We start from the raw sequence: 27,731 nt of genomic DNA on the forward strand, positions 1-27,731 counted from the left end.
CCGAGAGTCTGGGTCTGTACTCATTATGGGGGGTAGATCCCCACAACATCAGGGGCTCTTCCCTGGAGGGGAGGACATCGGTGCCCGGCTGGCAAACACGATAGGCACTCACTGTCATCATGATACTAGAACTTCTGGGTCATGGAGGACAAGAACCAACGGAGTTGCCTTTCGGTTTTGCGTGACTCTTCCCTCCGGCTTCCACCAGAAGCTGCCCTGAGAAATGTCTTCAGGGAAACTTGTGAAGCGTCCTCCTCTGTGGGGCAGAGGGTTTCGCTCCCGATCTCCGAAGAGGGTGCCCCGCCTCCCCCCACAGTGGAGGCCCTGAGCCCGAGAGCGTTCAGGACCTGTCCCCGTGCCTCTCCCAGGGCCTGGGATCACAGGAGGGCCTGGTTACATGACTGTCAGACTCGCAGGGTGACGCTTTGGCTCCAGGGCTGTCAGTTACAACTTCCGGGTTCCCCCGCCCCCTACCCTCCACCTCGCTGCCCAGAAATGCCGGGGCCCTGGACAGCGTGTGTCACAGTGGAGAAAGAGTTTAATGTCGTGAAGCCACTGAGTGGGAGCACAGAAGAGACTTCCCAAAGCCGCCTCCCAGAGAATTCGGAGGCTGGGGTTTTTAAGGGTGATTTGGTGGGTGGGGGAGGGTCAAAGTTGGAGGCATCAGATGACTTTCCTGCCTGGCAGCCTCCGGTGGGGGTCCCAGGTCGCTGGTCCCAGCGGCGTCAGAGTCGAAAGGCATTCGAGACCATCTCCAGCACCGCTGTGGCCGCTGCCATCCCCAGGAGCAACAGGGGAGGTGACACGACTGGCAAGATAGGGGCGGAAAGGGCTCCTGATGACTATCGCTGCTCACACCTTCCATGTTAGACCCTGGCCACCATCAAGGGGCTGGCAGGACCCACAGCCTGTGGTTCTTCAAGAGGGGAATGCGCTCATGAGTCTTGCTAAAAACCCTGGGACTGGGACACACAATAAAGGAAGGGCCAGGAAAAGGGCAGACACGGTGACAGGCACCGCGGAGTTGGAGCTCAGTGAGCATGGCCCCTGGTGCCATCCTGACCCGGCGGCTTCTCATGAACTTTGTGAAGCTGGTTTCAGTTCTGGACACATGAGGGGACAAAGTTGCCGTCCAGGCTCTGGGCAGGTTTTCTGCATGGGACCCCTTTCTGGAAGTGGACTCAGACCCCGACCCGGTGCCCCGGCCTCGGGCTAGGGAGCACATTCAAGACCAGCCCACATCCCTTCCCTCCAGACCAGGGGACCCTTAGCATTTAGGGGCTTTGTAGGGGAACGGGAATGAAAGCCCCACCCCCGTGAGTCTGACACCGTCGGGTCCTCCTTCCCCTTAAATGCTGACTCTTTGTTTTTTCATCCTGGAAAAGGCTCAGGTGGAGGCAAAGCGTGAGCATGAGGGGGCGGTGCAGCTGCTAGAGGTAAGGAGTGCGCCCGCTTCCCCCCAGGGGTGGGGCTGGGGCCAGGGCACTCGGGTCCACGAGAGAGAGCAGGGAACGCTTATTAAGTGTCTACTGCATGCTGGTCACTACATGCTGTTCAAGCATGTCCTCATGTCATCCTCACAAGCAACCCGTGCCATAGGGACCATGATGAGTTCTGTGTCTACAACTGGGGGAATCTGAGACACGGAGAGGTGAGGCGATTTTCCCTTGGTCACACAGCCAGGGTCAGAACTGCGTGTCTCAGATGTGGGTGGAAACCAGGAGCCAGGCCCATCTGCAGGCAGGGGCAGGGGGTGATTTCCCCGAGGAGAACAGGCAGGCGGGCCCTTCCTGAGCACACCCAGCCCTCTGTGAATGCCTGGGTTCTTTTTTAAGGTCTGATGCTCCCCCGGGAGGAAGGAGGCCCCGGGAGTCAGAGTGGCCAGCGCCCTCCAAGGCACGTCCCTGGGCACAGTCCCTGCCAACGCTGTGTGGGTGGCTTTCCTGCACCTCCCAGAGACCTTTCTTATTGGCCCTGATGGGGGGTTGGAAGGGAAACGGCCACCACATCCCGCCGGCGGGGGTGGTGTGTCGAGAGTGACCGACCCTGGCCCTCGGTTCGAGGCCAGTCTCCTGGATCTGAGTGGATAGGCAGGCACTCTCAGGGCCTCTGGAGGCCTCCGTAACACAGAAAGGCTGCGGGGAGCCCCAGCCCTCCACCTGCCAAAGACAACAGTCACGCTACTTGCGACTCCTCGAGCAGGAGTGTGGATTGGCCCGCCTAGCATCCTCCCAGGCATGCCCCAGGAGTAGGGGTCAGTTCTCCACAGGCCGGGTGGGGTTGCCTCCCTTAGGACAACCTGGTCCTGACCCCAGGGCAACAGCAACTGCTGAATGCAGAACACGTGCATACATCTCTTGTATTGCCCTTTTTTTTGAGTTGGAGTCTCACTCTTGTCACCCAGACTAGAGTGCAGTGGCCATTCCCGGCCACCGCAGCCTCGACCTGCTGGGCTCCGGTGATCCTTCCGCCTCAGCCTTCCAAGGAGCTGGAACTACAGGCGTGCGCTACCACGCCCAGCGAGTTTTTGATTTATGATAGAGATGAGGTCTCGCCAATTTGCCCAGGCAGGTCTCGAACCCGCGGGCTCAGGCAATCCACTCACCTCCGCCTCCCAAAGCACGGGATTACAGGCTGAGCCACCGAGTCCGGCTTGCATTGCTTTTTAAAACCATTTCCTCCCAAGGAAGAGGTTTCACTACCATCATATGTATTCAAATGGACTTTTGAAAGCATCCATTCATTAATGGCTGTCTGGAGGGAGGAGTATGGTGGGTGACAAACAGAAGGACATCACTGGGAGTGTGGATGTGCCCTCGGGACAGCTGTGCACCTCCCTGGAAAAGGATCCCAGCCCTGGCCTGCCAACTTTAACTTGTATAGTCTCTGGCTGGAGGAGCCGGTTCTGTCCTCCGATTGCCCTGAGCCTGTTGACGGGGCTGTCTGCGAGTGTCAGTCGCCCTTCAAGGGGCTGTCTGTGATGCCCACTGGGGTCTGGCCCATGCGTGGGTGGTGTGTGCTGGTGGCCGCCGCGCCACGTGCGTGGTCTGGAGAGTGGAGGAGGCGTGTGGGTGCACAGAGGGCCGTGTGTGCTGTCACTGATATCGTCTTTCTGTGACTGTCTTGCCTGGCTCTCACCCAGAACACCCTGGACAGCATGCAGGTATCCCGGAGTGGTGTGTCCCGCCCGCCCGCGGGTGGTGCCTTCCCATGTGTGGACGCAGCCACGAGTCCCTGGGCCTGCTCAGTCTCCTTTTCCCTGGGCTGCAGCCTTAGGGGCCCCGGGGGAGCGGGGTCCCCATCCAGGGGCCAAGGAGCTACCTTCAGAAGCCCCGTGGGGGGCCGCTGTCATCTGAGCGCTGGGATGCAAAGGGAGAGTCTCCGGAGAGCTGAGCAGGCCCAGTTCGTGGCTCCTGGCTTTTTGTCGAGGTTTCGACCATCAGGCTGAGAGTCCTGTGAGTTCAGATGACCCCAGGGAAGAGAAATCAGAGGAATTGTTAGGGCTGATTCTACCCTTGGGCCAGCCACGGGGTCCAGAGAGCCTGGCGGACAGCCCAGAATTTGGTTATGTGGTCATCAGAGTTCAAACCTCTCACCTGAGTCTTACCCCCGAGTGTTACACCTGAGCATCATACCTGTGTCACACCTGTGTCACACTTGAGTGTCACATCTAAGCATTATACCTGTGTCACACTTGAGTGTCACACTGTGTCACACCTGGGTGTCACACCACACCTGTGTCACACCTGAGCGTTACGCCTGAGCATCACACCTAAGCATAACACCCGTGTCACATCTGAGCATCACACTGGAGTGTCATACCTGAGAGTCATACCTGAGTGTCACACCTGAGTATCGCACCTGTGTCACATCTGTGTCATGTCTGAGTGTCACACTTGAGTGTCCCACCTGTATCACACCTGTGTCACATCTGCGTGTCACACCTGTGTCACCTGAGTGTCACATGTGAGTGTCACACCTGAACATCACAGCTGTGTCATGCCTGAGTGTCACACCTAAGTATTACACCATGACACACCTGTCACACATGAGCATCACACCTGAGCATCACACCTGTCACACCTGAGTTTCAAACCTGTGTCACTTGAGTGTCATGGCTGAGTGTCACACCTGAGCATCACACCTGAGTGTCATGCCTGGATATTACACTATGTCACACCAGAGTGTCATGTCTGTGTCACACCTGTCATGCCTGAGTGTCACACCTGAGTGTCACACTGAGCATCATACCTGAGCATGACATCTGTGTCGCACCTGAGCATCACACCCATGCCATACCTTTCTGTTCTGCATCTGCCTTGTGCAGCAGTGAGGTCCTTCCAACAGGCAGGGAGGAGGTCACCTTTTGTTTCTCCTTCTGGCAGACTCCACTCAGGTCAAGGGGAAGGCGGGTTGTCCCTCAGAACAGGGCTCGAAGAGTTTTCCAGAACTCTGAGTTGGATGACAAATCCGTAGAGACAATGGCTTTTCTCACTTCTAGACAAGTGACTCTCCAAGTGGGGTCCCCAATCCAGCAGAGTCAGAGCCTCTGGGAAGGCCCCAGCAGTCCATGCTTTCAGCCCTCCAGGGGTGTCTATGTGTGGATGTTTGAGAAGTTGTTGAGAGAATCAGCAAGGCTGGTCACTGGAAGGAGGACATGCTTTCAGGAGTGGGCTCCTGGGGAAGTCGAAGCTGATCCATGGCTCAGATCTTGAAACCTGAAAGCCCATCCAGCCCCTTTACCTTGGCCACAGGGTTGGCTGAGACACCAAAATCATGTGGTCCTGCAGAGGCTCTAGAACACAGGGAACTGACTTGTCGAGATCCCTGTTCAGGGCGCGCTCAACTGCGGTCACAGTGCTTCTGTGTGCACGGCAGTTGCAGGCAGTGCCCGGAGCAGGGACTAGCATTGAACCACCAGTGTGTGCCGTTCCTTAAATTCGAGCACCATGGAGGAGGTCGAGAGTCCCTCAGTTTCCCTGCTGGTGATAGAAAGTAGGGAATCCCCGTGTGCCTGTCAGAGTCCAGACACGTCCATGCTCGCCGTCACACGCCACCCACAGGAGATTTTAGTCGGCTAAGTGGGACTGAAGTCCAAGTCACTTTTTTTTTGAGTCAGCCTCTGTCCGTTTGAGTCTTGGTCACAGAGGGTGAGAGATCGTAGCATCTGTTTGTGGGGTCCCCTGCACTCACATTTGGCCACCGGGATCTGGAATGGGTTCACTCCCATTGTTTACTTATATATTAGAAATTATTTGTCGAAACTGGGTCTCACTATGTTGCCCAGGCCAGTCTTGAACTCCTGGACTCAAGTGATCCTCCCACCTCAGCTTCCTGACGCGATAGAATCACAGGCATGAGCCACCACAGCCAGCTAATTGTGTAATATTTTGTAGAGATGGGGTTTCACTTTGTTGCCCAGGCTGGAGTGCTGTGATCTGATCATAGCTCACTGTAGCCTCCACCTCCTGGGCTCAAGAGACCCTCCTTTCTCTAGCTCCCAAGTGCCTGGAGGTATAGATGTACCATCAGGCTACTTATTTTATTTTTGTAGAGATTGGGTCTCATTTTGTCATCTGGGCTTGTCTTGAATTCCTGGTCCCAAGTGATCCTCCCACCTCCACCTCCCAAAGTGCGGGGATTATTGGCATATGCCCCCGTGCCTGTCCCACCCCTATTTTCTAGATTATGGAATGGAGTCCCCTGAGGTCACATGACTTCCTCCCTCCAGGTCCTGCAAGGAAGGGTCTGGGTTCAAGACACAGGTTGGTCTGAGGTGGGTCCTGGATGGAAAGACCCAGAGATGGGTGCCAGAGAGACCATGGGGAGTCCAGCCTCAGGGCCCTGGATCATGGGTTTGTGGGCACAGATGTTCACACACCCGTGGGTCCCCGGTGACATGTGCTGTGAGGGTGCCTGTGTGTTCTACTTTGGGATGAATGTGTCCCTGTTACAAAGCTCTTTCCTGCACCCCCCGCCACCACCGCCCCACCCAGGAGCCTCATGTGTATCCACAGAAACCTAGAGGTTTGTCCCGCTGATGCAGGGAGCTTGGGTCCCTTGGGCTTTCCTGGCCCAGGCAAGCGTTTGGCAGCCGTTCCGTGGCTGGGACCCGTTCGCCCTGCAGGGCCGTGGCTGTGCCTTGAGGGCCAAGCCAGTGGAGCTGTGGCCTTGAGGGAGCCGAAGCCACCTTCCTGCGTGCAGACCCCGCTAGTGGGACTGGGCTGTCCCTGGCACGAATCCCTCAGTTGTGTCCACAGCCCGCTGGGTCCCAGCCCCCGGGTTTAGGTCTGCGCCTCGTCTGTAGACACGGCTCACTTGGCCAAGCCCATCCAGCTGTTAAAAGAAGAATACTGCTGATTTGTTTAATGAATGGAAGAAATTAATCATAGGCTTGGGACCTGTTAGGGCTATTTTTAGAAATCTGTGATCTCAGACATGAATAGTGCTGAGAAGCCCAGTGCCTGTGGAGGGGGATGGGGGGGAAGGGGAGGAGAGGAAGGAGGGGGAGAAAGGAAGCTGGGGGTGTCCACGGCGCAGCCCTCGGTCAGGCGGGCCTGGGGCCTCTGGAGTCAGGACAGCCCGTGCTCTCTCACCCTGCAGGCACCAGGCGTCTGGAGAGCCAGGCCCAGCAGCCAACAGCCCTCCTCTCTGGAGCCGACGCTTCCGGGGAGGCAGGGCGGACACAGAAGTGACCATCCCATGAACGGGGTTCCAGCACCCTGGGGGAGGGAGCATGGCCTGCAGACCCAGTGAGCCAGTGCCTCAAGGAACCTGGTTCCCTGCAGCAGGGCTCCTCCAGGCTCCCTGGTGGCGCATTTATTGAGCGCCTGCTGGGTGCCTGTGTGATGCTAAGAGTGGCAGGTATGTCAGTGAGCCAGAGAACAGCTGACAGTGTTGTGGCAGAGACAAGAAACAGGAGACAGGAGGCAGTGAGCAGGTGGAGGGACGCAGGGTGGACCCCGGGTAGACCCTCCTGCGGGCACCTCCTGGGAGGCAGTGGCTGACATGGCCTTGAGTCCTGGGGGAGGAGGAAGCTGCCCCTGTCGGGTGCCAAGAGCGGTGTGTGCCATTCCCTGGGCTCTCAAGACGTGGGGCTGCCGGCAGATGTTGCATCTTTCTACCAAATCCAGCAGCTAGAAATCCCCTCTTATGCTCACAGCTGTGTTCTCTGGGGTCCTGCAGCGCTCGGGACAGGGGCCTCTGTGAGCCACATGCTGGGGAGGGCCAGCCCCTGGGCAGGGCCCTGGGTCCCAGCAGCGCCAGCCAGCAGGCTGACCACACAGGGCCCAGCTGCCCATGTCGCCGAGAACGGCTGTGGCCTGCTGGGAGCGGCATGGGAGCACATCATCTGGCACCTGTGGTTTCACACATGAGTCAACAGCCAGGCTGCATGGGAGGCCGGGCTTACCAGACGCCGCTCCTGGGAGGCGGGAGGCAACCCCCACCGTGCACGCAATACGCAGGCAAGTGCACACGCTCCCAACACAACACGAGTGGTTTTACACACACGCACACACACACACACACACACACACACACACACTCACTCACAAACACACTCATGCACACACATACAACACACAGAAGTACACAGACACACCCGGGCCCATCACATGTCACTGCTGATCCATGTCCCACCTCTGCCATGCAGTCCAAGGTCCGTGAGCTGGAAGAGAAATGCCGGACTCAGAGTGAACAGTTCAGCCTGCTGTCCCGGGACCTGGACAAGTTCCGGCAGCACGCGGGGAAGATTGACCTTCTGGGGAGCAGCGTGGTGGCCCCCCTGGCTGGCTCCCCGGCCCCTGGCAAGCCTCTCCCGCAGCTCGTGAATGGCCTAGCCCCCTCCATCGGCAAAGGTGAGTGCCTCCCCGCCCTTGGCTGGGGGGAAGGGTGGCCTCCCATGTGGCAGTGCAGGGGGCGGCTGACCTGATGGCAGGCTCAGGAGAAGAACAGGGCTGCTCACACGTGTGGGTGTGGGCCATGCTGCGCGTCCTCAGTGCTGCCTGGTACCCACAGATGCCATCGGGGAGGCGATTCTTAGACCTGTTTGACAGACAAGGAGAACCGAGGTGCTGGCGTGGATCCCACAGCTGATAAAGGGCCCAGCTGGGATTTGAACTCAGACCCTGGCTGTGGAGTCTATACTGGCAACAACTGGGGGGAATTTAGGGGCAGCGTCCCCCCACACACTCTGCACAGCTTGCTTCTCTGCATTCCTTGTTTTACCTTCTTCTCGTCTTGGGGACCTGCAGGTGTCCTGGGGATGAGCTTGGAGCGCCAACGGGCGGCACTGACCCCAAGCCTGCCCGTCACAGTCCTGTTAGGAGGCCAACTCCTCCTGTGTATGTGAGATGAGGGGGCTCAGTCTTGGCTACAGGTGAAAGGGCCACAGGCATGGTTCCTCAGACCTCAGTGGCACTGCCACGTCCTTGCCGAAGGTTCCCAGGATGCACACAGTATAAACAGCTCACACCCAGGCCTGTTACCGGGTTAAAAGTTGATTTTTAAAAAATAGAGGAGGTGAATGTGACAGCCTCACTTGGAATCCCGTGAGAGGGGATTTCCAAGCTTCTCCCAGCTCTTATCAGAGCATACGCCTGGTGCTTTGGCACTTTCTATTGTTAAAACAAAGTGATGCTCCTAGTCGTGATGGAAACCGTCTGCCGCTCCCCTCCTCCCACATCCTTCCTTTCGGTCGATGCATCAGGGATGATGCAAGGCGGGGGCAGTGGCCGTGGAAAACAGACAGAGGGGTGAGGACCTAGGTGTTTCCCCACACTGACCAGGTATTTTACACGGCCAGAACATGGGCCGGGTGCCCACCACAAAGACAAGCCCCACACGGAGCCTCCTGTAATGGGCAGGGAAGGACGAGCAGAGAGTGAACAAGTAGACAGTGAAGAGGTAGCCTTTCGTCCAGAGATGGTGACGGGGTGGCCTTCCATTCAGAGATAGTGACAAGGTGGCCTTCCATTCAGAGATTGTGATGAGGTGGGGTCTGTCCAGAGATAGTGATGAGGTGGTCTTCCCTTCAGAGAAGGAGATGAGGTGGCCTTCCATCCAGAGATAGTGACGAGGTGGGGTCCATCCAGAGATGGTGACGAGTTGGCCTTCCGTCCAGAGATGGTGATGAGGTAATCTTCCCTCCAGCGATGGTGACAAGGTAGCCTTCTGTCCAGAGATGGTGACTAGCTGGCCTTCCGTCCAGAGATGGTGATGAGGTAGCCTTCCATCCAGAGACAGTGACAAGGTGGCCTTCTGTCCGCATCCCAGAGGGGAAGGGGCATTTGCGCATGCCATGTGGTTTGCACAGTCTTGGCCCACAGATGCCTTTGTCTGGTAGGGGACGTTTCAGGCCAGTAGGGAACGTTTTAGAAGCTGTGCCCAGACACCAGCCCCAGCTGACCCGGCTGCAGACCCGCCCAGTCAGCCAGGTGAGCCCATTCTGCGGGGCGTGCATGGGAGTAATACCCTCAAAAGTTCTGGTGGGAGCTTACCTGGGAGTGATCTGGAAAGAGATCTGATTAACAGAGATGGAACAGGGACATGACTAGAAACGAGAAGCCGCAGGGCGGAGGTGCCATTCTGCAAATCAACTCCTGGGGAGAGGCGCTGTCCTCGTGAGCCTGGGTCGCTCACTCAACTGTCACCTTACTCAGGTCCCTGTTGGCATGGCTGCCCCCATGGCCCTGTCCTCTGTGCATGGCTTGCGGCTGCCCGGGACCTGCGTCGGCAGAAGGCCACTGTGCTACCCATGACCCACGCCTCTCCTGCAAATGGCAAAGGTTCCTCTTCCGGCTGCTGCTGTGCACCATCTTTCCTTGTTCTTTTTCTCTTCCTCTTCTGGTGTGTTTATTTATTTTTGCATATCTTTTCCCACGTGGAGGGATCGCTGACTGTCAAGAGTGGCGTCTCCTTGAGGTGTCCAGCTTGGTGACTTGGCGCAGGTGTCTGTCACCTGTGGCAAGACCGCCACAGCCTGGCTCATCCACGCCTCATCACGCCCCTATGGGGGCTTTTTCTTTTTGTGGCGAGGACACAGGCTCTATCTCCTTAGCAGACTTGAGGTCTACGAGGCGGTGGCGTCAGCTTTGCCCACCCCTGTCCCTTAGCGCCCAGCACATAGCATCTCGTACCTCGGACCGATGCCTGCCCATATCCCGGTTCCCTTCTGCTGTCTCTGTGAGGCCGACTCTCCAGGTTCCACACAGAAGTGAGGTCACACGGTACCTCCCTCTCTGCGTCTGGCTTATTTCACTGACTATGATATCCCCCAGGCTCACCCATGCTGTTGCAAGTGGCATCTTTCCTTCTCATGGCTGCGTGATTTTCCATTCTGCAGACGAGGGGGACCCCAGAAAGCCAGAGTTTATTCATAAAAAAATTGTGTATTGATTCCTATCTGTTTCAACTTCAGTCTCCTTCTAAGTCCTCTCCGTTGGATGCAAGACTCCCATCGAGGCGCTTTTTCCACAAAACAGTGTCCGGACTCGTCCGTTTTGGCCTTCTAGTGCTCCTGCTGTTTTTGTTTCACATCTTCCACATCGACAAAACATTTCCCTTTGAGGACCTTCCCTTTTTCATCTAGGGAAAAGAAAAAAAGCCACTCGAGGCGAGATCAAGTGAAGAGGGAAGGGTGGGTCACAGGGCTCATGCTGCTTCTGGTCAAAAACGGCTGAAGACTCAGCACGGTGTGAGCGGGTGTGTTGTCATAGTGGAAGAACCGGTCACCTGTTTGTCACAACTCAGGACGTTTCTTCCATAATGCAGCCTCTCACAACAACGCTAGCCGGTCCACTGCCACCAATGGGCTCCTGGACACTTACCTAGTGGCAGAGGCCTGTGCCTCAAGGACCCCACCCTCCAAAAGCCTATTCCAGGTTTCTTGGGTGTTCCCCTAGTATGTCCATGTTCTTTTTTTTTTTTTAATTGGAAGGTGCTTTATAAAATAAAATGGTCTAGAAAATATTTGTCGGTATTATTATAAAAGGGATTCTGATTGATAACACCATAGAAATATCCATCACAGATCTTCCTTGTCCACTGTCCTGAGAGCGAGGGTGGTGGGAACACATGGAGCTAGCCACAAGTTAGTTAGAGCAGAGACTCTGGCACTCACACTGCTGCTCACAGACCTCACACCGAGGGCTCCTGCCCGAGGCTGGGGCTGGTGCAGCTGAGGTGGGCGACAGCATGAGTCCCCGTGGGGACTTGCATGCTATATAAAGAGGCTCCTGTGACCCTTGGTCAGCATGCAAAGCAGACATCACATGTGGACACAGTTTTCCCAGGAAGCTTCCTGGGAAGGCAGCTGTTTGGAGGCATGTGGCTCCAGCCTATCCCTACGCGGTCAGGCTCCTGTCCAGGGCTGGGCTTGTTTCGCTTGTGTGATGGCAGATGAAATCAGTGACCTGGGACGAGCAGCCGTGTTTTGGAGAGCCTGAGCACATGGGAGGGCCATGCTCGTGTCTGGGCGTGTGGGAGCCACCCTCCTGCAGGCATAGCATTTCTTGTCCTGTGTGTGTCTTGTCCTCACCAAGTAGAATGCCACACTGGTTAAACGACTCTTCTCTAGAAAGCCAGGTTTGCGCAAGTCACCTGTGGGCCCAAGGGACTCCGCGTTGGTCCACCTCTGTCAGCTGTGCCACCCACGCCGGTCCCTGGGGCACCAGGCAGACAGGGCCAAATTCTGCTGCTGTAACAAACAGGCCCGCATTCAATAGTCTTTTTTAATTTTATTTTTTCAATTTTATTTTAGAGATGTGAGGTACAATTCAGGGTTAGGTAGACAAGTAGTCTTCATACAGGTGAGGTTTGGGCCTCCCTTTGGTCCCTACTTCACCTGGTTTGGGATTAGGTACCCTTATTGATGAAATGTGCCCTCCCTCCTTCCCCTGGCAGTTTTCCACTCTTGCCAATCCCTTTCTTTTTTTTTTTTTTTGAGTTGGAGTCTCACTCTGTCGCCCAGACTGGACTGGAGTGCAGTGGCCGCTCCCCGCCACAGCAGCCTTGACCCACTGGGCTCCCGCGATCCTTCCGCCTCAGCCTTCCGAGTAGCCGGAATTACAGGCGCACACTACCACGCCTGGCTCATTTTTGATTTATTGTAGAGATGAGGTCTCGCCAAGTTGCCCGAGCGGGTCTCGAACCCGCAGGCTCAGGCAATCCACTCACCTCAGACTCCCAAAGGCACGGGATTACAGGCTGAGCCACCGAGCCCGGCGCCAATCCCTTTCTTATAGCATTATGATCATTGTTCAGGGTCTGCTAATGAATGAGAACATGTGGTACCCAGTTCTTTGTTTCTGTGATAGATCACTGAGTTTTACAGACTCTAATTCCATCTAAGTTGCTGTGAAGTTCATAATTTTGTCTTTATGACTGCATAATATTCCATCGTGTATATGTACATGTTCTTTATCCAGTCCACTTGCAATAGGAGGCGTGGCTGGTTCTGTTTTTGCTATTGGGATAGTGCCGATTCGACAGTCTTGGCTGAACCACGTGTCTGCGTGTCTGTCTCAGGCTGGGGACAGCCCTACACTGCCAGCCCTCTGGAGGGCTGTAGGACAGCGCCTTTTCCCTCTGGAATGTTCCCCTGCCATCTCGTGAGGCAGAAGCGTGGCTGAAATGGGCCAGGTGGTTCCCCCCGCGGCTTCCAGGAGAGACATGGACTTGGCACCTGCCGGATGCCGCCCTGCTGTGGGGCGGGGGAGACACAGACCCTGCCTTCCTGGCCACTGTTCCCATGGGGTCTCGTGCAGGGTTGTCTCCACGCACAGTGGGTAGCTCCGGGAGCACCTTCGCTGGAGCCCAGCTCCGCTATTTCAAGTTCATTTACATCTTTGATTTGGACGCAGCGGTTCAGATTCCCCAGGGAGACAGCCATCAGGTGGGAGCTATAGAGAGGTTGGCGACACAGAGGCCCATCAGTCCATGGGAACACAGAGCCCAGGGGACATAATTGCTTCTAGATTTCCCATCCAGCCCTGGCCGTGACCTGACGGTTCAGGCCAGCCCTGATCAGCATGTTCAGTGCTCCCTCCAGGCAGCCAGGATGGGCTGGCAGCCCCCACGTCCATAAGGAGAAGAGGGAAGACAGCGACCCTTGTCCCTGCAAGTCTTTCTCAAGAGGGTTGTTCAGCTATAGACCTGCCCCTTGGGCCAGTTGGGGCGCTTCTGGTCCTAGGGAATGGCGAAGCCAGCCTAAACTGGTGGGAGCGAGGAGTTTATCTGCCATCTGGAGTAGGGAAAGGGCTAGTCTTTGGCTTCAGGTGGGGCTTGTTCCAGGGGCTCCAATCCTGCCACCAGGACCCAGTTTCTCCCTGTCCATCTAGGGCCCTTTTTCTCCAAGCAGCTCTGTTCTAAGATGACTTGCCAGGCGTCACAGCCGCTCAATTTTAAGCCGAGGAAGGGAAGAGCCTCTGTTAGTGCCTCCCATTAAGTTCCCTCTGCTGGACTGTCCCTTATCACGTGCTGCCAGATGGTCAGTGCAGCCGAGGCGGACTCTGCTGGCTGGCCGGGCGCAGAGCTGGGGCGGGGCCAGACGGCCTGTGTGGACTGAGTGGGGATGGGTGGACGGACCCCAGCGGTGAACCAGAGGCTGAGGCCTGCGCGGGGACGAGCACTGGGAAGGCACGCGGCCAGCGCGCTGTTGTCTCATGCGCATCTTTTCTCAACCTGTCTCAATGTCGTGGCCAGGTCCGGAGAGCGCTGTCGGAGGCTGCTCTGTGGTTGGTGACTATATCCGGCCCCACCCATTCCCCGGGGACACGCCGGGGCCTCTGCCCGCCAAGCCCACCCTTCTGTCCAGATCCGGTAGCCCGAGATGCAGATTTGAGCCAGACGTGAGTCCCGTCCTGGCCGGGCCGCCGGGCCTGCGGCGTCGTTTGTGTCTGGTGTGGACGTTGGCCGACCTTCCGTCTTCCTCCCCCACCTCCTCCTCGTCCTCCTCTCCGTCCCCCCCATCCTTCCCGTCTTCCTCCTCTTCATCCTCTCTCCGTCCTCCTCCTTTCTCCCCCTGGTCTTTATCGACCCCTGTGCCGGGAGCGGGGGACCCCATGAGCAGACATGCTGGGTTTCCGTTCTAGAGGGGGAGGGGCCGACTGTGGACAAGTCGACATTTAGAACACCGAATCCTAGCTGGTATCCTGGAGCTGGCACAGCAGGGCCGTGTGCACAGGAGGAGGCAGACAGGGCCTGTTAGGGCCATGGAGGATGGCCTCAGAAGGGCCGCCGGCCTCTTTTGTCCTGTTGTATTGATGAGAAGCTCCCGGAAGGAGCCGTGTGGCTGGAGCGGGGAGCGGGGGCTGAGGCCATGTGCAGAGGACAGGCTTCGGCTGTCGTCCGAGTCCAGTGGGAAGCAGCTGAAAGGTTTAAGGCAGGGAGTGACACGGTCTCATTTCTGTCTAAAAAGACTCCTTCACCCAGGTGTGGTCATTCATGCCTGTAATGCCAGCAGGTGTTAATGAGAGGCCGAGGTGGGAGGACTGCTTGAGGTTAGGAGGTCGAGACCAGCCTGGGCAACACAGGGAGACTCTAGCCCTACAAAAACTAAAAAAAGAAAAAAGAAAAGAAAACCTATATAGAAAAAAGCCAGGTTTGGTGGCATGCACCTGTAGTCCCAGCTACTCAGGACGCTGAGGCGGGAGGATTGCTTGAGCCCAGGAATTGGAGGCTGCAGTGAATGATTGCGCCACTGCACTCTAGCCTAGGTGACAGAGCGAGATCCTGTCTCTGAAATATAATAGATAAAAGAATAAAAGACCAATCTGGCTTCGATGTGAGGCGTGTCGAGGGACAAGAGTAAGGTCCTGGGGGTCCCACCTGCTATGACTCTGTCCCAGTCCCACCCAGGAGAGGAGACGACACCCCCCCACCTGAGACTGGTAGGAAACACCGTGGTGGAGTCCTCACTCTGCAGATCCAGAGACAGCAGGGGGACCTGGGGGACAGAGCTCCTCACGCTGCCTCTCCCCGCAGCCCTCCAAGGCACCGGGCGCCTCGGCGTAGGAGGCTGGTGCCCTCTGCAGACCGAGTCCAGCAGGGCTGAGCGCCCAGGGCCTGCGGCTGCAGCTTCCCAGGAGGCTGGAGAGGCCCAGGCTTGAATCAGGCTGGGGCGGCAAGGCCCTGTCCTCTGGTCTCCTTGTGGAGTCTCTCTGTGGCCTATGACTGGGGTCTGACTCCCACACAGCTGAAGGGGCGGGTGACCCCAGGGAGGTCCCCATCCGAGGCTGAGCTGCCTGAGGCCAGGGGAGAGTGCCTGGCCTTCCCGTGGCCACAGGCTGCAATGCGGCCCCTCCAGCTCCGGTGACCCGGTCCTGTCCTCCCACAGATGGAGAATGAACGGAATTCTAGCACCCCCAGGCAGAGATACTCGGGGAAGGTGCACCTGTGCGTGGCCCGATACAGGTGAGTGGAGAGGGGACAGGGGGTGGGACTGGGGAGTGAGGGAGGGTTGGGGAGGAGGGGAGGAGGCTGAGGAGGAGGAGCCGGGTCTGGGGAGGAGGGATAAGGCCAGGGAGAGAGGGTAGGACTCGGGAGGGAGAGCGGAGCCTGGTCTGGGGGGCCAGGGCTGGACAGGCTATGGGGGGAAGGGGATGGGAGGTCTGGTCAGGGAGGGGGGGGCTGGGCACTCCTGGAGCTGAGCCAGCCCTCTCGTGGCTCTGAGGGGAGCTGGGCCTTTCGGGGTCATGGAGGGAGAGGATTCAGATGGGCGGAGCTAGGGGACACTGGCTTCCTGGGGTTGCTGTGACAACTGGTCGCACACCAGGCAGCTTCAGCGAGACTCATTTTCTCCCAGTTCTGAAGGCAGGGAGACCGGGATCCCGGTGTTGGTGGAGCTCCCATCCCTTCCAGGTCGGGGCCCAGGCCTTTCCTGGCCGGTGGCCACAGGGCGCCTGTCCCTGCCTCCAGCCCGAGGCTCCTGCATGTCCCCTCGCACCTCCAGTCCTCTTCTGGGAATACTAGTCCCTTGCACAGGGGTCCGCCCTACTCCAGGGTGACTTTAGCCTAAGCCCTCAGTCCAATTTGCCAAGACCCTATTTCCACCCAGGCCACATTCAAAGGAACAGGTTGAGACATGAATATCCCTTTCTGGGGACACAACTTAACCCACACCGGGTGGCAAATGAAAGTCAAAGAGGGTGCCAGGCTCGGTAGCTCAGCCTGTCATCCTGCGCCTTTGGGAGGCTGAGGTGAGTGGATTGCCTGAGCCCACGGGTTCGAGACCCGCCTGGGCAGTGAGACCTCATCTCTACAGTAAATCAAAAAATCAGCCGGGCATGGTAGCGCATGCTAGTAATTCCAGCTACTTGGAAGGCTGAGGCGGAAGGATCGCCGGAGCCCAGCAGGTCAAGGCTGTAGTGGCCGGGAGCGGCCACTGCACTCCAGTCTGGGCGACAGAGTTTTTTTGTCAAAAAAAAAAGAAAGTCAAAGAGGGAGAGCCCCATTGGTGCCGGGCCCTGGGGAGCCTCATGCCCGCCCTTCCCAGGGGTGGCTGGGCCTGGCAGAGCTACCACGTGAGACTCCCACCTCCTATACGCCTGCTGGCTCACCTCCTGCCACTGTGGTGGGCAAGGCTTATCCAAGGGAGGCATCTTGGGGTGCACACACCTGGGGGTGTGCATACCTGGAGGATTTACACAACTGGGGTTAACACACCAGGGAACTAACACACCTGGGAGTTTCCACACCTGGGGGTTTCCATATCTGGAGACTCACACACACCCAGGAACTCACACACCTGGAGATTTGCATGCCTGGGGGTTTACACACCTGGGGACTCACACGCCTAAAGACTTGCACACCTGGGGGTTTACACACCTGGGAACTAACACACCTGGGGACTCACACCTGGGAGTTTACACACTTGGGGACTAACATACCTGGGGACTCATACACTAGGGACTTGCACACCTGGGACTCACACTTTGGGACTTGCATACCTGGGGGTTTGCTTACCTGGGAACTTGCACACCTGGGGTCATACACACCTGGGGACTCATACCTAAAAACTCACACACCTGGGGACTCGCATACCTGGGTTTTTTACACACCTGGGGACTCACACACCTGAAGATTTGCACACCTGGGGAATCACACTCCTGGGGTTTACACACCCGGGGACTCCCACCCATAGGGCCGATCCACAGCCAGTGTGATGCAGCCAGATGCAAGAGTGCCAACCCACTCGCCGGCCGGTCATGTGTCCATCCCCAGCCACAGCCCGCACGTCCCCATGCCCCTGCTTTGTGCTGTCTTGGTGCTGTGTGTATCTGGCTGTGCTGTCTTCTCTGATTGGCAATGTCATTTTCATTTCCTTATTGAAGCCTTTCCTACTTTTTAAAATGATTTAAACTGTTACTTAGAAAATTCCTCATTCATCGGAGTTTGCTTTTTAAATTATGTTGAATTATTTGGATTCTGTCATTTACAATTATTTTATTTGTGAGATTCCAACTTCTGGGTCTGTTTCCTGTTTTTGCTTTCTCAAGTTGGAGGTGACTTTAAAGCGTGTTAATTGCCGTGTGTTGAAGCCTTGAGAATGCGGATGTTCTTATACCCCTAGGCTGCAACGGGAAGGGTCACATGACTACCCTGACCAGAGCGTTTCGGAAGTCCACACCTGAGAGCTTTACGAGCTGCATGTTTCTCACAAAACACATGCACTTCCTGTGATTTATGATTAGGAAGGGATTGTAGAAGCGTGCGACAATACGTGTACAAGGACACCTGACACAACATGGATTCCACCAGCCCACATTCAGAGGAACAGGCAGTGCCTGGCTGGTGGGCTATGGGAAGCTGCCCACTGGAATACTACGTGGTCAGTAAGAAGGATGGGATAGGCCATTCATTCAGGAGGCAGAATGTAGCATGGTCCATGGCAAAGTGTAAAGCAGCAGCGTGCCCGAGGGTGTGTGGTGCGATTTCACCTCTGCTCGATGTTGTGTGTGGACAGATCCGAGGGTTCATGTGCTTGTATTTGCTCATAAACTTGGAGATGGGTGGTTATGGTGGAAGAGCCAGGCGTGAACTCTGTGTCAGGATCCTAAGTACACTGCCTGGTGCAGAGGGTCTGTGTGTGTGCCTTGCTCTCAGAATTCAATTCCCACTTGTGCCGTGCCAGTGAGCAGCCGTGCTGGAACATCCAGCGTGCAGAGAACACGTCACCCCGGCTGTCCCTGGGTCTGTCATTGTTGGTGGCGGGAGAGAGGCATGTGCCCTCCTCATCCTTCTGGGTGAGGCTCAGGCAGCCTCCCTCTGGTCTCTAACAAAGGAACGTTTTCCCTCCAGTTACAACCCCTTCGACGGGCCCAATGAGAACCCGGAGGCAGAGCTGCCACTCACGGCAGGGAAGTACCTCTACGTCTACGGAGACATGGACGAGGATGGCTTCTACGAAGGTCTCTGCGGGACATGGCTATGGTGGGCCCTGACAGGCGCGCGGGGACCCCCAGGTCCTCCCAGCACCCAGCCCTCCCCTCTGACCCTGCCCTCTCCAGAGCCACCAGGCTTTCCCCAGTCAACAAGAAAGTGGGTGGGGTTTCTACATCTTAACTCCATACAGACCCCTGACACTCAGATATGTTATCATGTTGGTCCCTGCGGAGCTTTCCAGGTATCTGCAGGCACACGGGGTGGAGAGGCTTGCTGCTTCCAAAAGCGTCTTTCCCGAGCTGGGCATGAGGGTGCACTCCTGTAGTTCCAGCTGCTCGGGAGGCTGAGGTGGGAGGATGGCCTGAGTCCAGGAGGTCGAGGCTCTATTCATGAGCTACAGTTGCACTACTGCACTCCAGCCTGCGTCACAGAGGGAGACCCCAACTCAAAAAGAAAACAAAACACAGAAAGGTCTCTCCTGCTCTCAGCTTATAGCCCTCACGCCTACTCTTGGGGTCTCCCCAGAGGTTCCCAGGGCAGGGTCTCGCTCCCTTCCAGGCGACCTCACTTGAGAGTGCTCTCAGTGCCTCTCAAGCACAAGCCCCTGACATTGGGGCTCCCATGTTAGCTTAGGGGGCGGGTCTGGCCCCACGTCCCTCCCTCAGGTTCCCCCTCACAGTCTGAAATCAGGAAACGTAAACCCCCTGTCTGGAATGTCTGGTGCCCTGTCACATGTGGATGGACAGTCAGCAGCTCCTTGAATCTACGCGCTGAAAGCTTTGACACACGCCTTGAACAGTCCCACTTCCCTGGGCAAACAGAAGGGCCTGTCTCCCCTGATCAGAGGGAGTACTTCTGGCTAAACCAGCAGGGGTCTCTCCCGTGACCTCCCGGTGTTTCCTTGAGGTTGATGGATGTGCCCAAGCTCTTCCTGGAGGTTTTCTTGCAGTGAGATCAGCTCTGGAGACATCATGGGGGAGGCTGTGAGCCACCTCACTCACGCTGGCTTGCCATCTACAGCAGTAGAGCACTGAGCATTCCAGCAGGAGATCTCACCACAGCCGGTGGCGGGACAGCTTGAATTCCTGACATACACGCACGTGGCCACGCTGACCTGCACATCCGTGTAGAAGTTTGTGCCCAGGAGCTGCCAGAGAACCCTTGCTGGAATCTCTGGAGCTTTCCCACCAGGCATGGTGCCTCCATAAACCGTCCTGAGGCCGACACAGGCAGGGGCAAGACTCAGGGCTCCGGTGTCTGTGTGACAGTGGGAAACGTATTTCCCTCCTCCATGCCTCAGTTTCCCCTGCTGTCGGGTGAAGACAGTAATAGTGTCTACCTCCAAGGGTGTCTGAGGGGATAGCTGAGACAGGAGATGTGAGGCGTTTGGAGTAGGGCTCAGCACATGGTAGTGTTCAGTAAGCGCCAGCTGCCACCCCCCTCACCACCATCGCTGCTCTCACCGTCACCCTCCTCACCGCCGTCGTCCTCACCACCACCACCGTCACCACCCTCGTCACTGCTTGTCGCCGTCACCATCATCACCACCATCGTGACCATGGCCATCGTCACCGTCACCCTCCTCACCGCCGTCATCCTCACCACCACCACCGTCACCACCCTCGTCACTTCTCGTCGCCGTCACCAGCATCTTCATCGCCATCGCTGTCATCAGCACCATCCTCACCGTGGCATCATCCTGGTCGCTACCATCACCATCTTCATCATCACCCCCACCGTCATCATCACTGTAACCATCACCACCATCACCCTCACCGTCAACATCACCACCATCGGGCATCACCGTGATCATCATCACCGCCATCATCACCCTCATGACCCTCATTGCGTCATCACCATCCTCATCCTCACCACCACCACCGTCACCATCCTCTTCATCACCATCACCGTCATCAGCACCACCCTCACCGTGGCCATCCTCCTGGTCGCTATCATCACCATCTTCACTATCATCCCCACCGTCATCATCACTGTAACCATCACCACCATCACCCTCACCGTCAACATCACCACCATCGGGCATCACCGTGATCATCATCACCGCCATCATCACCCTCATGACCCTCATTGCGTCATCACCATCCTCATCCTCACCACCACCACCGTCACCATCCTCTTCATCGCCATCTCCATCATCACCACCATCGCTGCTCTCACCGTCACCCTCCTCACCACCGTCACCCTCACCACCACCACCGTCACCATCGTCTTCATCACCATCACCGTCATCAGCACCATCCTCACCGTGGCCATCCTCCTGGTCGCTATCATCACCATCTTCACCATCATCCCCACCGTCATCATCACTGTAACCAACACCATCATCACCATCACCGTCATCATCACCGCCGTCGGGCATCGCCATGATCATCATCACCGCCATCGTCACCCTCATCACCCTCATCGCGTCGCCACCACCATCATCATCGTCACTGCCATCTCCCCAGGTCACACTGAGGATGCTTTCATCGAGTGCCCTCAGGGCAAAGGACTGGCTCCCTCAAGACTCACACCCTGGTGGGAGGTTCAGGGCAGAATCTGCATTCTTCTCATTTGTCCTGTTAGCATCCAGGACTCGCTGCATGGCTGACATGTCCTTCCCTGGGCCACATCACATATTCCCCTGAGGCAGAGGGGTCTATTGGAAGACACACCCAATGTCCTATGTTTTCTGACCCCGCTAGGTCATGGGGTTTCCAGCCAGTCTTTGTGAGTGTGCCATTCAGCTTGGTGGTCCTTTCTAGCTCTGCACGGGAAGATTCCCCAAGCAGCCTGATCCCTGAAGCGCCTCTAAATGCATCTCGTTTTTTCTGGGCCTCTGCCATGAGCAACCTTCTGAGCCCCACTGATCAAGAATGCACACAGAAGTTAGACTGTTTGCCACACTAGGACCACACACAGCGACAAAAGCTAGTTGGATGACACTTTTTTTTTTGCCCTCAACTGACAGATGGTTCTGACCCTAAATTGACAGCTTTGTTTCCCATCAAATGAACACACCGTGGGTTCACTAAGTGCTCTGCATGGCAGTGGGGCTGCCTTTTAATTCCTACTCTCATGATCACTCAGCCAGACATAATCATAAGAGGTTCATCTCCTCAACCTCCACCGCCACTGACTGGACTGCTGTGCTCAGCCTTCTGACAGATCTCACTGAGCAGCTACCATGTGCCCAGTGTCACCCTAGGGCTAGGCATTCAGTTGTGGTGAGGTCCTGCGGTGGAGCCTTGTCCTAGTCGGGAGGGGTCGTCAGCGCACGTGCACAAACTCACACGATGGTTTCCGCGCGTGAGCCAGGCTGATGGTGGCAGAGATGGCTACCTGAGATGGCAGACGTGGGGGTGGATTCCGTGAGAGCTGAGGAGGCCAGGACAGGCCTGTTGCTCAATGTAGAGTCCTCCCAGAGAGTGGTGGGGGCCCCCTGCGACAGCTGGTGATAACTCTGTCTTTGTGCCCGGCAGGGGAACTCCTGGACGGCCAGCGGGGCCTGGTGCCCTCCAACTTCGTGGACTTTGTGCAGGACAACGAGTCGCGCTTGGCCAGCACGCTGGGGAATGAGCAGGATCAGAACTTCATCAACCATTCCGGCATCGGCTTGGAGGGCGAGAACATTCTGGACCTCCACTCCCCCACGCACATAGACTCAGGCGTGACCGACAACAGTGCGGGGACGCTGGACGTGAACATCGACGACATCGGAGAAGACATCGTGCCTTACCCTAGAAGAATCACCCTCATCAAACAACTCGCCAAAAGTGTCATTGTGGGCTGGGAGCCCCCGGCCGTGCCGCCGGGATGGGGCACCGTGAGCAGCTACAACGTCCTGGTGGACAAGGAGACGCGCGTGAGCCTCACCCTGGGGAGCAGAACTAAGGCCCTCATCGAAAAGCTCAACATGGCCGCCTGCACCTACCGCATCTCGGTGCAGTGCGTCACAAGCAGGGGCAGCTCGGACGAGCTGCAGTGCACCCTGCTGGTGGGCAAGGACGTGGTGGTGGCCCCGTCCCACCTGCGGGTGGACAACATCACACAGATCTCGGCCCAGTTGTCCTGGCTGCCCACCAACAGCAACTACAGCCACGTCATCTTCCTCAACGAGGAGGAGTTTGACATCGTCAAGGCTGCGAGGTACAAGTATCAGTTCTTCAACCTCAGGCCCAACATGGCCTACAAGGTCAAGGTCCTGGCCAAGCCCCACCAGATGCCGTGGCAGCTCCCCCTGGAGCAGAGGGAGAAGAAGGAGGCCTTCGTGGAGTTCTCCACGCTGCCTGCAGGTGAGTTTTTTCTACACGGGTCCCCCGCGCTGCCCTGCACGGGGGAGTCCTGGGAGGCGCAGGCTGACATGGAGCAGGGATGGGTGTGCGCATGAGTGTGGACGGGAGGGCCTGGATACACCGGGCTCCCTGTTGCCCACGGGGTTTCTTTCAGCACTGGTACCAGCAAGCACTATCCTGCGAGACCCAGGAAGAGACAGAGTCCCTCCTGCAGACGGAAGAGTTCCTCTGCTGTGTTGCGCTCACCCGCGACGTGCGCCCTTCGACGGTGTCATGAGCGGGGTGTCCACACTCCTCTCAGAGTTGTTCCTTTCCTCTCATTCTTTTTAACTTTTTGTAAGCCCATGTCAGGGGGTTGTGTGGATGTGAAACTCTGGGCCAGAAGCCAGTGGGACTCCGGGCACCTACGACGTAATCCCCAGCATCCACGCCTGCTTTCTCACGTGCTCCTTGCTCCTCAGGGAGACTGGAGAGGGGTGGATGACAGGCAGCCGCCACCACATCTGCTCATGCTCTGATTGACTAGGCCCTTGTGTTTCGGGGAGCCCAGCACCTCCCCCTCCCGCAAACTCTGTGGGTTCTCCAGCGTTTGTGAAGCCCGTCGTTGTGGACGATCTGACCTGCAAGGCAGCGACGTCCTGGCTGGTGGGACAGGCCTCCTTCGAGGAGGAAGGTGTGTCCCAGTAAGATGTCTGCAGGGTCGTGTGAGGACTGCTGGCTTCCCACCTGCCTGCTGGGATAATTAGGGCCACTTTGCGGGGCCGCCCACTGTGAGGCCTTGTGCCCAGGGCCTGGTGAAGGATGGGGACTACCAGACCGACTTCAAGGGACTTGGGAGGTGGGAGCATGTGCACAGGTGGCCAGGAGAGGTCCCGTGGGTGCCGGCTCTGGGGCAGGGTGGCGAGTGCAGGAGAAGAGCATTGGCAAGAGGCTGGGAGCACGGGCCACCCCAGGGACCAGAAATGGGGTCTCCAGGCGAGAGGGACACTGAAGGGGTTGTCAGGGCACATATATACACACAGATGAAGTGAGGCATTGGTTCACACGGTTCTGGAGATGAGGGTCAAGACCTGCAGTCTGCACTCTGGAGACCACGAGTACCGCGGGTGCCACTTCCTGCTGGCCTGAAGGCCTGAGCACCGGGGTCGCCGAGAGCTGGGAAGGTCAGTGTCCCAGCGCACACAGGCAGGCAGAGAGCACGCGCAGCTTCCACTGCCTTTTTGCTCTATCCAGGCCCTCTCCGGGTTGGATGAGGCCGCCCACCCTGTGAAGGGCAGGTCTGCGAGGCTGAGTCCGCTGATTCAAATGTGAGTCTCTTCCCCACACGCCCTCATGGATGCACCTGGAGGTAACGTTTAAGCCGCTATCTGGGCACTCCGTGGCCCAGTCCCAATAACACGTGAAACCATCACCGCAAATCTGTCTGTCCAACAGAAGCAAGGAGACACCACCAAGGCGGCGTTGCCACCCGCAGCTGCTGCCTCCCTGAGAGGTGGCTCGTGCAGCTCATGTACGATTTTTATTTTGTCTTAGTTTTAATAATTTAAAAATTTGTTGAGTCAGGGTCTCACCCTTCTCCCAGGCAGGAGTATAGTGGCGTGATCACAATGATGACGGCCACCGCAGCCTCCACCTCCTGGGCTCAGGTGATCCTTCCACCTTCCCCAGCCTGCCGAGTGCTGGGACTTACAGGTGCATCTACTGCACCCGACTGATTTTTTTGTAGAGACAAGATTTTGCTGTGTTGCCCAGGCTGGTCTCGAACACCTGGGCTCAAGTAGTCCTCCTGCCTTGGCCTCCTAAAGTGCTGGGATTACAGGTGTGATCCACCGTGCCTGGCCAGTAATTTAAATTTCCACATCAGCCTGTAATCCCGTGCCTTGGGTGGCTGAGGTGAGTGAATTGCCTGAGCCCGCAGGTTCGAGACCCGCCTGGGCAACTTGGTGAGACCTCATCTCTACAATAAATAAAAAAGTTAGCCGGGCATGGTAGAGCACACCTGTAGTTCCAGCTACTTGGAAGGTTGAAGGATTGCTGGAGCCCAGCAGGTCGAGGCTGCGGTGGCCGGGAGCAGCCACTGCACTTCAGTCTGGGCAACAGAGTGAGTCTCCAACTCAAAAATAAAGATAAAAATAAAGAAAGAAATTTCCACAATCCCTGCGCTGCTAGTGCTATCACAGTGGAGAGCGCAGCCCGCGACCAGGAAATGAGGAGGATGAAGCTGGTCATCTGCCTCTGACAGCGTCTCACCGGCCTGAGTGCAGAGAGCACCCTTGGCAGGTCGTAAGAGGGAGGGACACTCTTGGACTGTGTGACTCTGGGGCTGTGGCATGCCAGGACGGGCTGTGTCTGCATGCCCGGAGACTGCATCACCTGTAAACCAGGAATAATCAGGTCTCATGTAGACCTGAAATGTGGGGAGGTGGCTCCTCGAAGTTTGGTTATTTTGCATAGATGTGAGGGAGCTCTCAGCAGAAAGACACTTTGTCCTGACGTGTCAAGCTTGGCGAGGAAGAAACGTCAGAGCAAGCAGGGCCTGGGCTTTGCCTGTGGGATAGCGTGCCAGGACAGGTCATGTCTGCATGCCTAGAGGCTGCGGGATGCCAGCCCACACGCGGCGGCCTTTAAGTCTCTGTGAGTGGGAGGAAGTTTCCTCCACTGCCCAGATCTTGCAGGGACCCATCAGGCCATGAGGTTTCACGGACATCGTGTCCCCGGCACCCTAGCCGTGAGGAGTCCAGGAAGGGCCGTCTTTAGGCATCTGGCCCTGAAGTGCCAGAGGGAACAGCAGTGGGGCGGGAGAGAGGAAGGGAATTGCTACCAACGCTCAGCATCCACCCTGAGAGCCTCTGGCAGTCTCTGATGGGGGCCCGGATGCCCGGCCAGAGGAAACCCACATGCCTGCCTTCTCCAGGGAGGCTGCCGCCCGTGGGGTTGGCCGAGGTCTGCCTGTGGGCTTGTCTGGCTGGGACGACAGCCGGCCGGGTTGCAGGTGACGACCCCATTGGATGTGTGTCATGCAGCCAGTCTCATGCATGTGTACATGTATGTAGAGTAGAACTGGAATCCCACATTCCTATCTCAACTCCCTGGATCCCGATGGCCATGGGCCAGGAGGCAGGTACAGGTCATGAAGGAAGAGCCTGCCTGAGAGGGAGACGGAGAGCGTCTGAGGTGGGAAGCCCGCCATAGGAGCGTTGGAAGAGCAGAGCTCTGGAAGTCCCAGGACCACAGCTACAGCACCTGTGCTGAGCACCCACGGAGATGAAGGCGCCTGTGAGCGGACGGGTTTCTGGGTGTTGTCAGACTCCGGATTCAGCTTGCTCAGGCCAAGCACCATGTTTCCATGAACTGCTTGCTTGCTTAAGCTTCTGCCCTACAGATTTGCGCGACCCGTGTATTTCTTGAGGTTAAATAAAGAGATAAGAACTTTGAAAAAAAATAGGCCCAGCACAGTGGCTCGAGGCTGGAATCCTAGCACTTGAGGAGGCTGAGGTGGGAGGATCCCTTGAGTCCAGAAGTTGGAGGCTACAGTGAGCTATGATTGCACCAGCCTGGACCATGGAACAAGACCCTGGTCTCTAAAAAAAAAGAACTTAAAAAAAATGAATGAGCTGTTCAGAGAGAACTTACCTCTGAGCCAGGTCACAAGGATGTGTTGAAGACCCTTGGCCCAGCGTGTGGTTAGAAGCAGGGCTGTATTTGTCTTCGCAAATGGGCCTCAGGCAGGTCTGGGACAAGTCCTGCTTTCATGACCCCAAGTTTCCTCGTTTGCAAACGACCACGGTGAGCTGACATCCTGCTGGAGGCCCCCCCGGGACCGGGCGTGATCGTGGGTGGCGGATACATGGCACCCCGGAGTCCTCACCATCTGGCCACTGTGCTTCCGTCCAGACGTCCCGGGGGCTTCGGTGGGCCTGGAGCACGCGGGGCTCGAGCCCCCTGCACACTCCGACCAAAGCTTCCTCCCCAAAGAGCAGTCCACACCAAGAGGGCGCCCTAGGGGGTTCCACCCAGACCCGGAGCAAAGGAGTCACCCATGGTTGTTGTGGGGGGGGCTGGTGGTCACCCAGTCACCAGGAGCCGCCTGACCCTGACCCCTGCCTGCTGTTGCCACCCCTCGCCGCTCAAGACGTCCCCTCCTGGGAGGTCCAGGGAGCGCAGCTCAAAGGGGCTCAGGCAAGAAGAGGTGGGTCAGCTCCACCCCTGAGGGGCCCTGAGCAGAGCTGGGCTGGGTCAGGTGACATCACCACACCTGGTCTCTCTCCATCGCTCGGTTGTGCTCAGTTTCACAGGGAGGAAGATGGGTGACATGGGGTCCAGGCTTGGAGGGAGATGGAGGAGAAAGAGAGAGAGAGAGAGAGAGAGAGGAAGAGAGAGGGAAGGAAGAGAGAATGGAAGAAAGAAAGAGACAGGAAGAGGGAGGAGAAAAAAGAGACAGAGAGAGACAGATGGGTGACATGGGGTCCAGGCTTGGAGGGAGATGGAGGAGAAAGAGACAGAGAGAGAGAGAGAGAGAGAGAGGAAGAGAAGGGAAGGAAGAGAGAAGGGAAGAAAGAAAGAGACAGGAAGAGGGAGGAGAAAAAAGAGACAGAGAGAGACAGATGGGTGACATGGGGTCCAGGCTTGGAGGGAGATGGAGGAGAAAGAGAGAGAGAGAGAGAGAGAGAGAGAGAGAGAGAGAGGAAGAGAAGGGAAGGAAGAGAGAAGGGAAGAAAGAAAGAGACAGGAAGAGGGAGGAGAAAAAAGAGACAGAGAGAGACAGATGGGAAGAGAATGAGAGGAGGAGGGAGGGATGGGGCGGCTCATCTCCCAGCGCCGGCCGTCCTCACCCCTCCCGGAGCCAACCCCGCGTTGGAGGGCCACGTCTGAGTCGCCCGGCAGGGCCGGCCCTGTCCGGTCACACAGACCTGGGACGGGTGAGGCAGTGGCTCCACAGTGACCGCGAAGGGTCCCGCATCCTGGAAAAGTGAGTGGCTGCGGAGTGTGAAGGAAAAGGCGGCTGTGCACCCCGGGCACAGAGCGCAGCTGCCACCACCACACCCCCACCCC

The 27,731-nt window shown here is 57.1% G+C and overlaps 1 protein-coding gene across 1 annotated transcript in view; it reads left to right on the forward strand.

Annotated features, from left to right (window-relative positions):
- Window positions 1-1,352: 1,352 nt before the first annotated feature.
- The window catches only part of RIMBP2 (RIMS binding protein 2), a 61,067-nt gene continuing 34,688 nt past the window's right edge, over window positions 1,353-27,731 (forward strand). The window contains exons 1-8 of the mRNA XM_021718233.1: window positions 1,353-1,436; window positions 7,655-7,859; window positions 13,705-13,850; window positions 15,338-15,414; window positions 18,301-18,410; window positions 21,867-22,679; window positions 23,266-23,352; window positions 26,574-26,590. Coding sequence (XP_021573908.1) covers window positions 1,353-1,436; window positions 7,655-7,859; window positions 13,705-13,850; window positions 15,338-15,414; window positions 18,301-18,410; window positions 21,867-22,679; window positions 23,266-23,352; window positions 26,574-26,590 — 1,539 coding nt within the window. The remainder of the gene's footprint in view (window positions 1,437-7,654; window positions 7,860-13,704; window positions 13,851-15,337; window positions 15,415-18,300; window positions 18,411-21,866; window positions 22,680-23,265; window positions 23,353-26,573; window positions 26,591-27,731) is intronic.

The sequence above is a fragment of the Carlito syrichta genome, unplaced genomic scaffold (genome assembly GCF_000164805.1).
Source record: "Carlito syrichta isolate Samal-C Ts95f unplaced genomic scaffold, Tarsius_syrichta-2.0.1 Scaffold311975, whole genome shotgun sequence".
NCBI classification, from domain to species: Eukaryota; Metazoa; Chordata; class Mammalia; order Primates; family Tarsiidae; genus Carlito; species Carlito syrichta.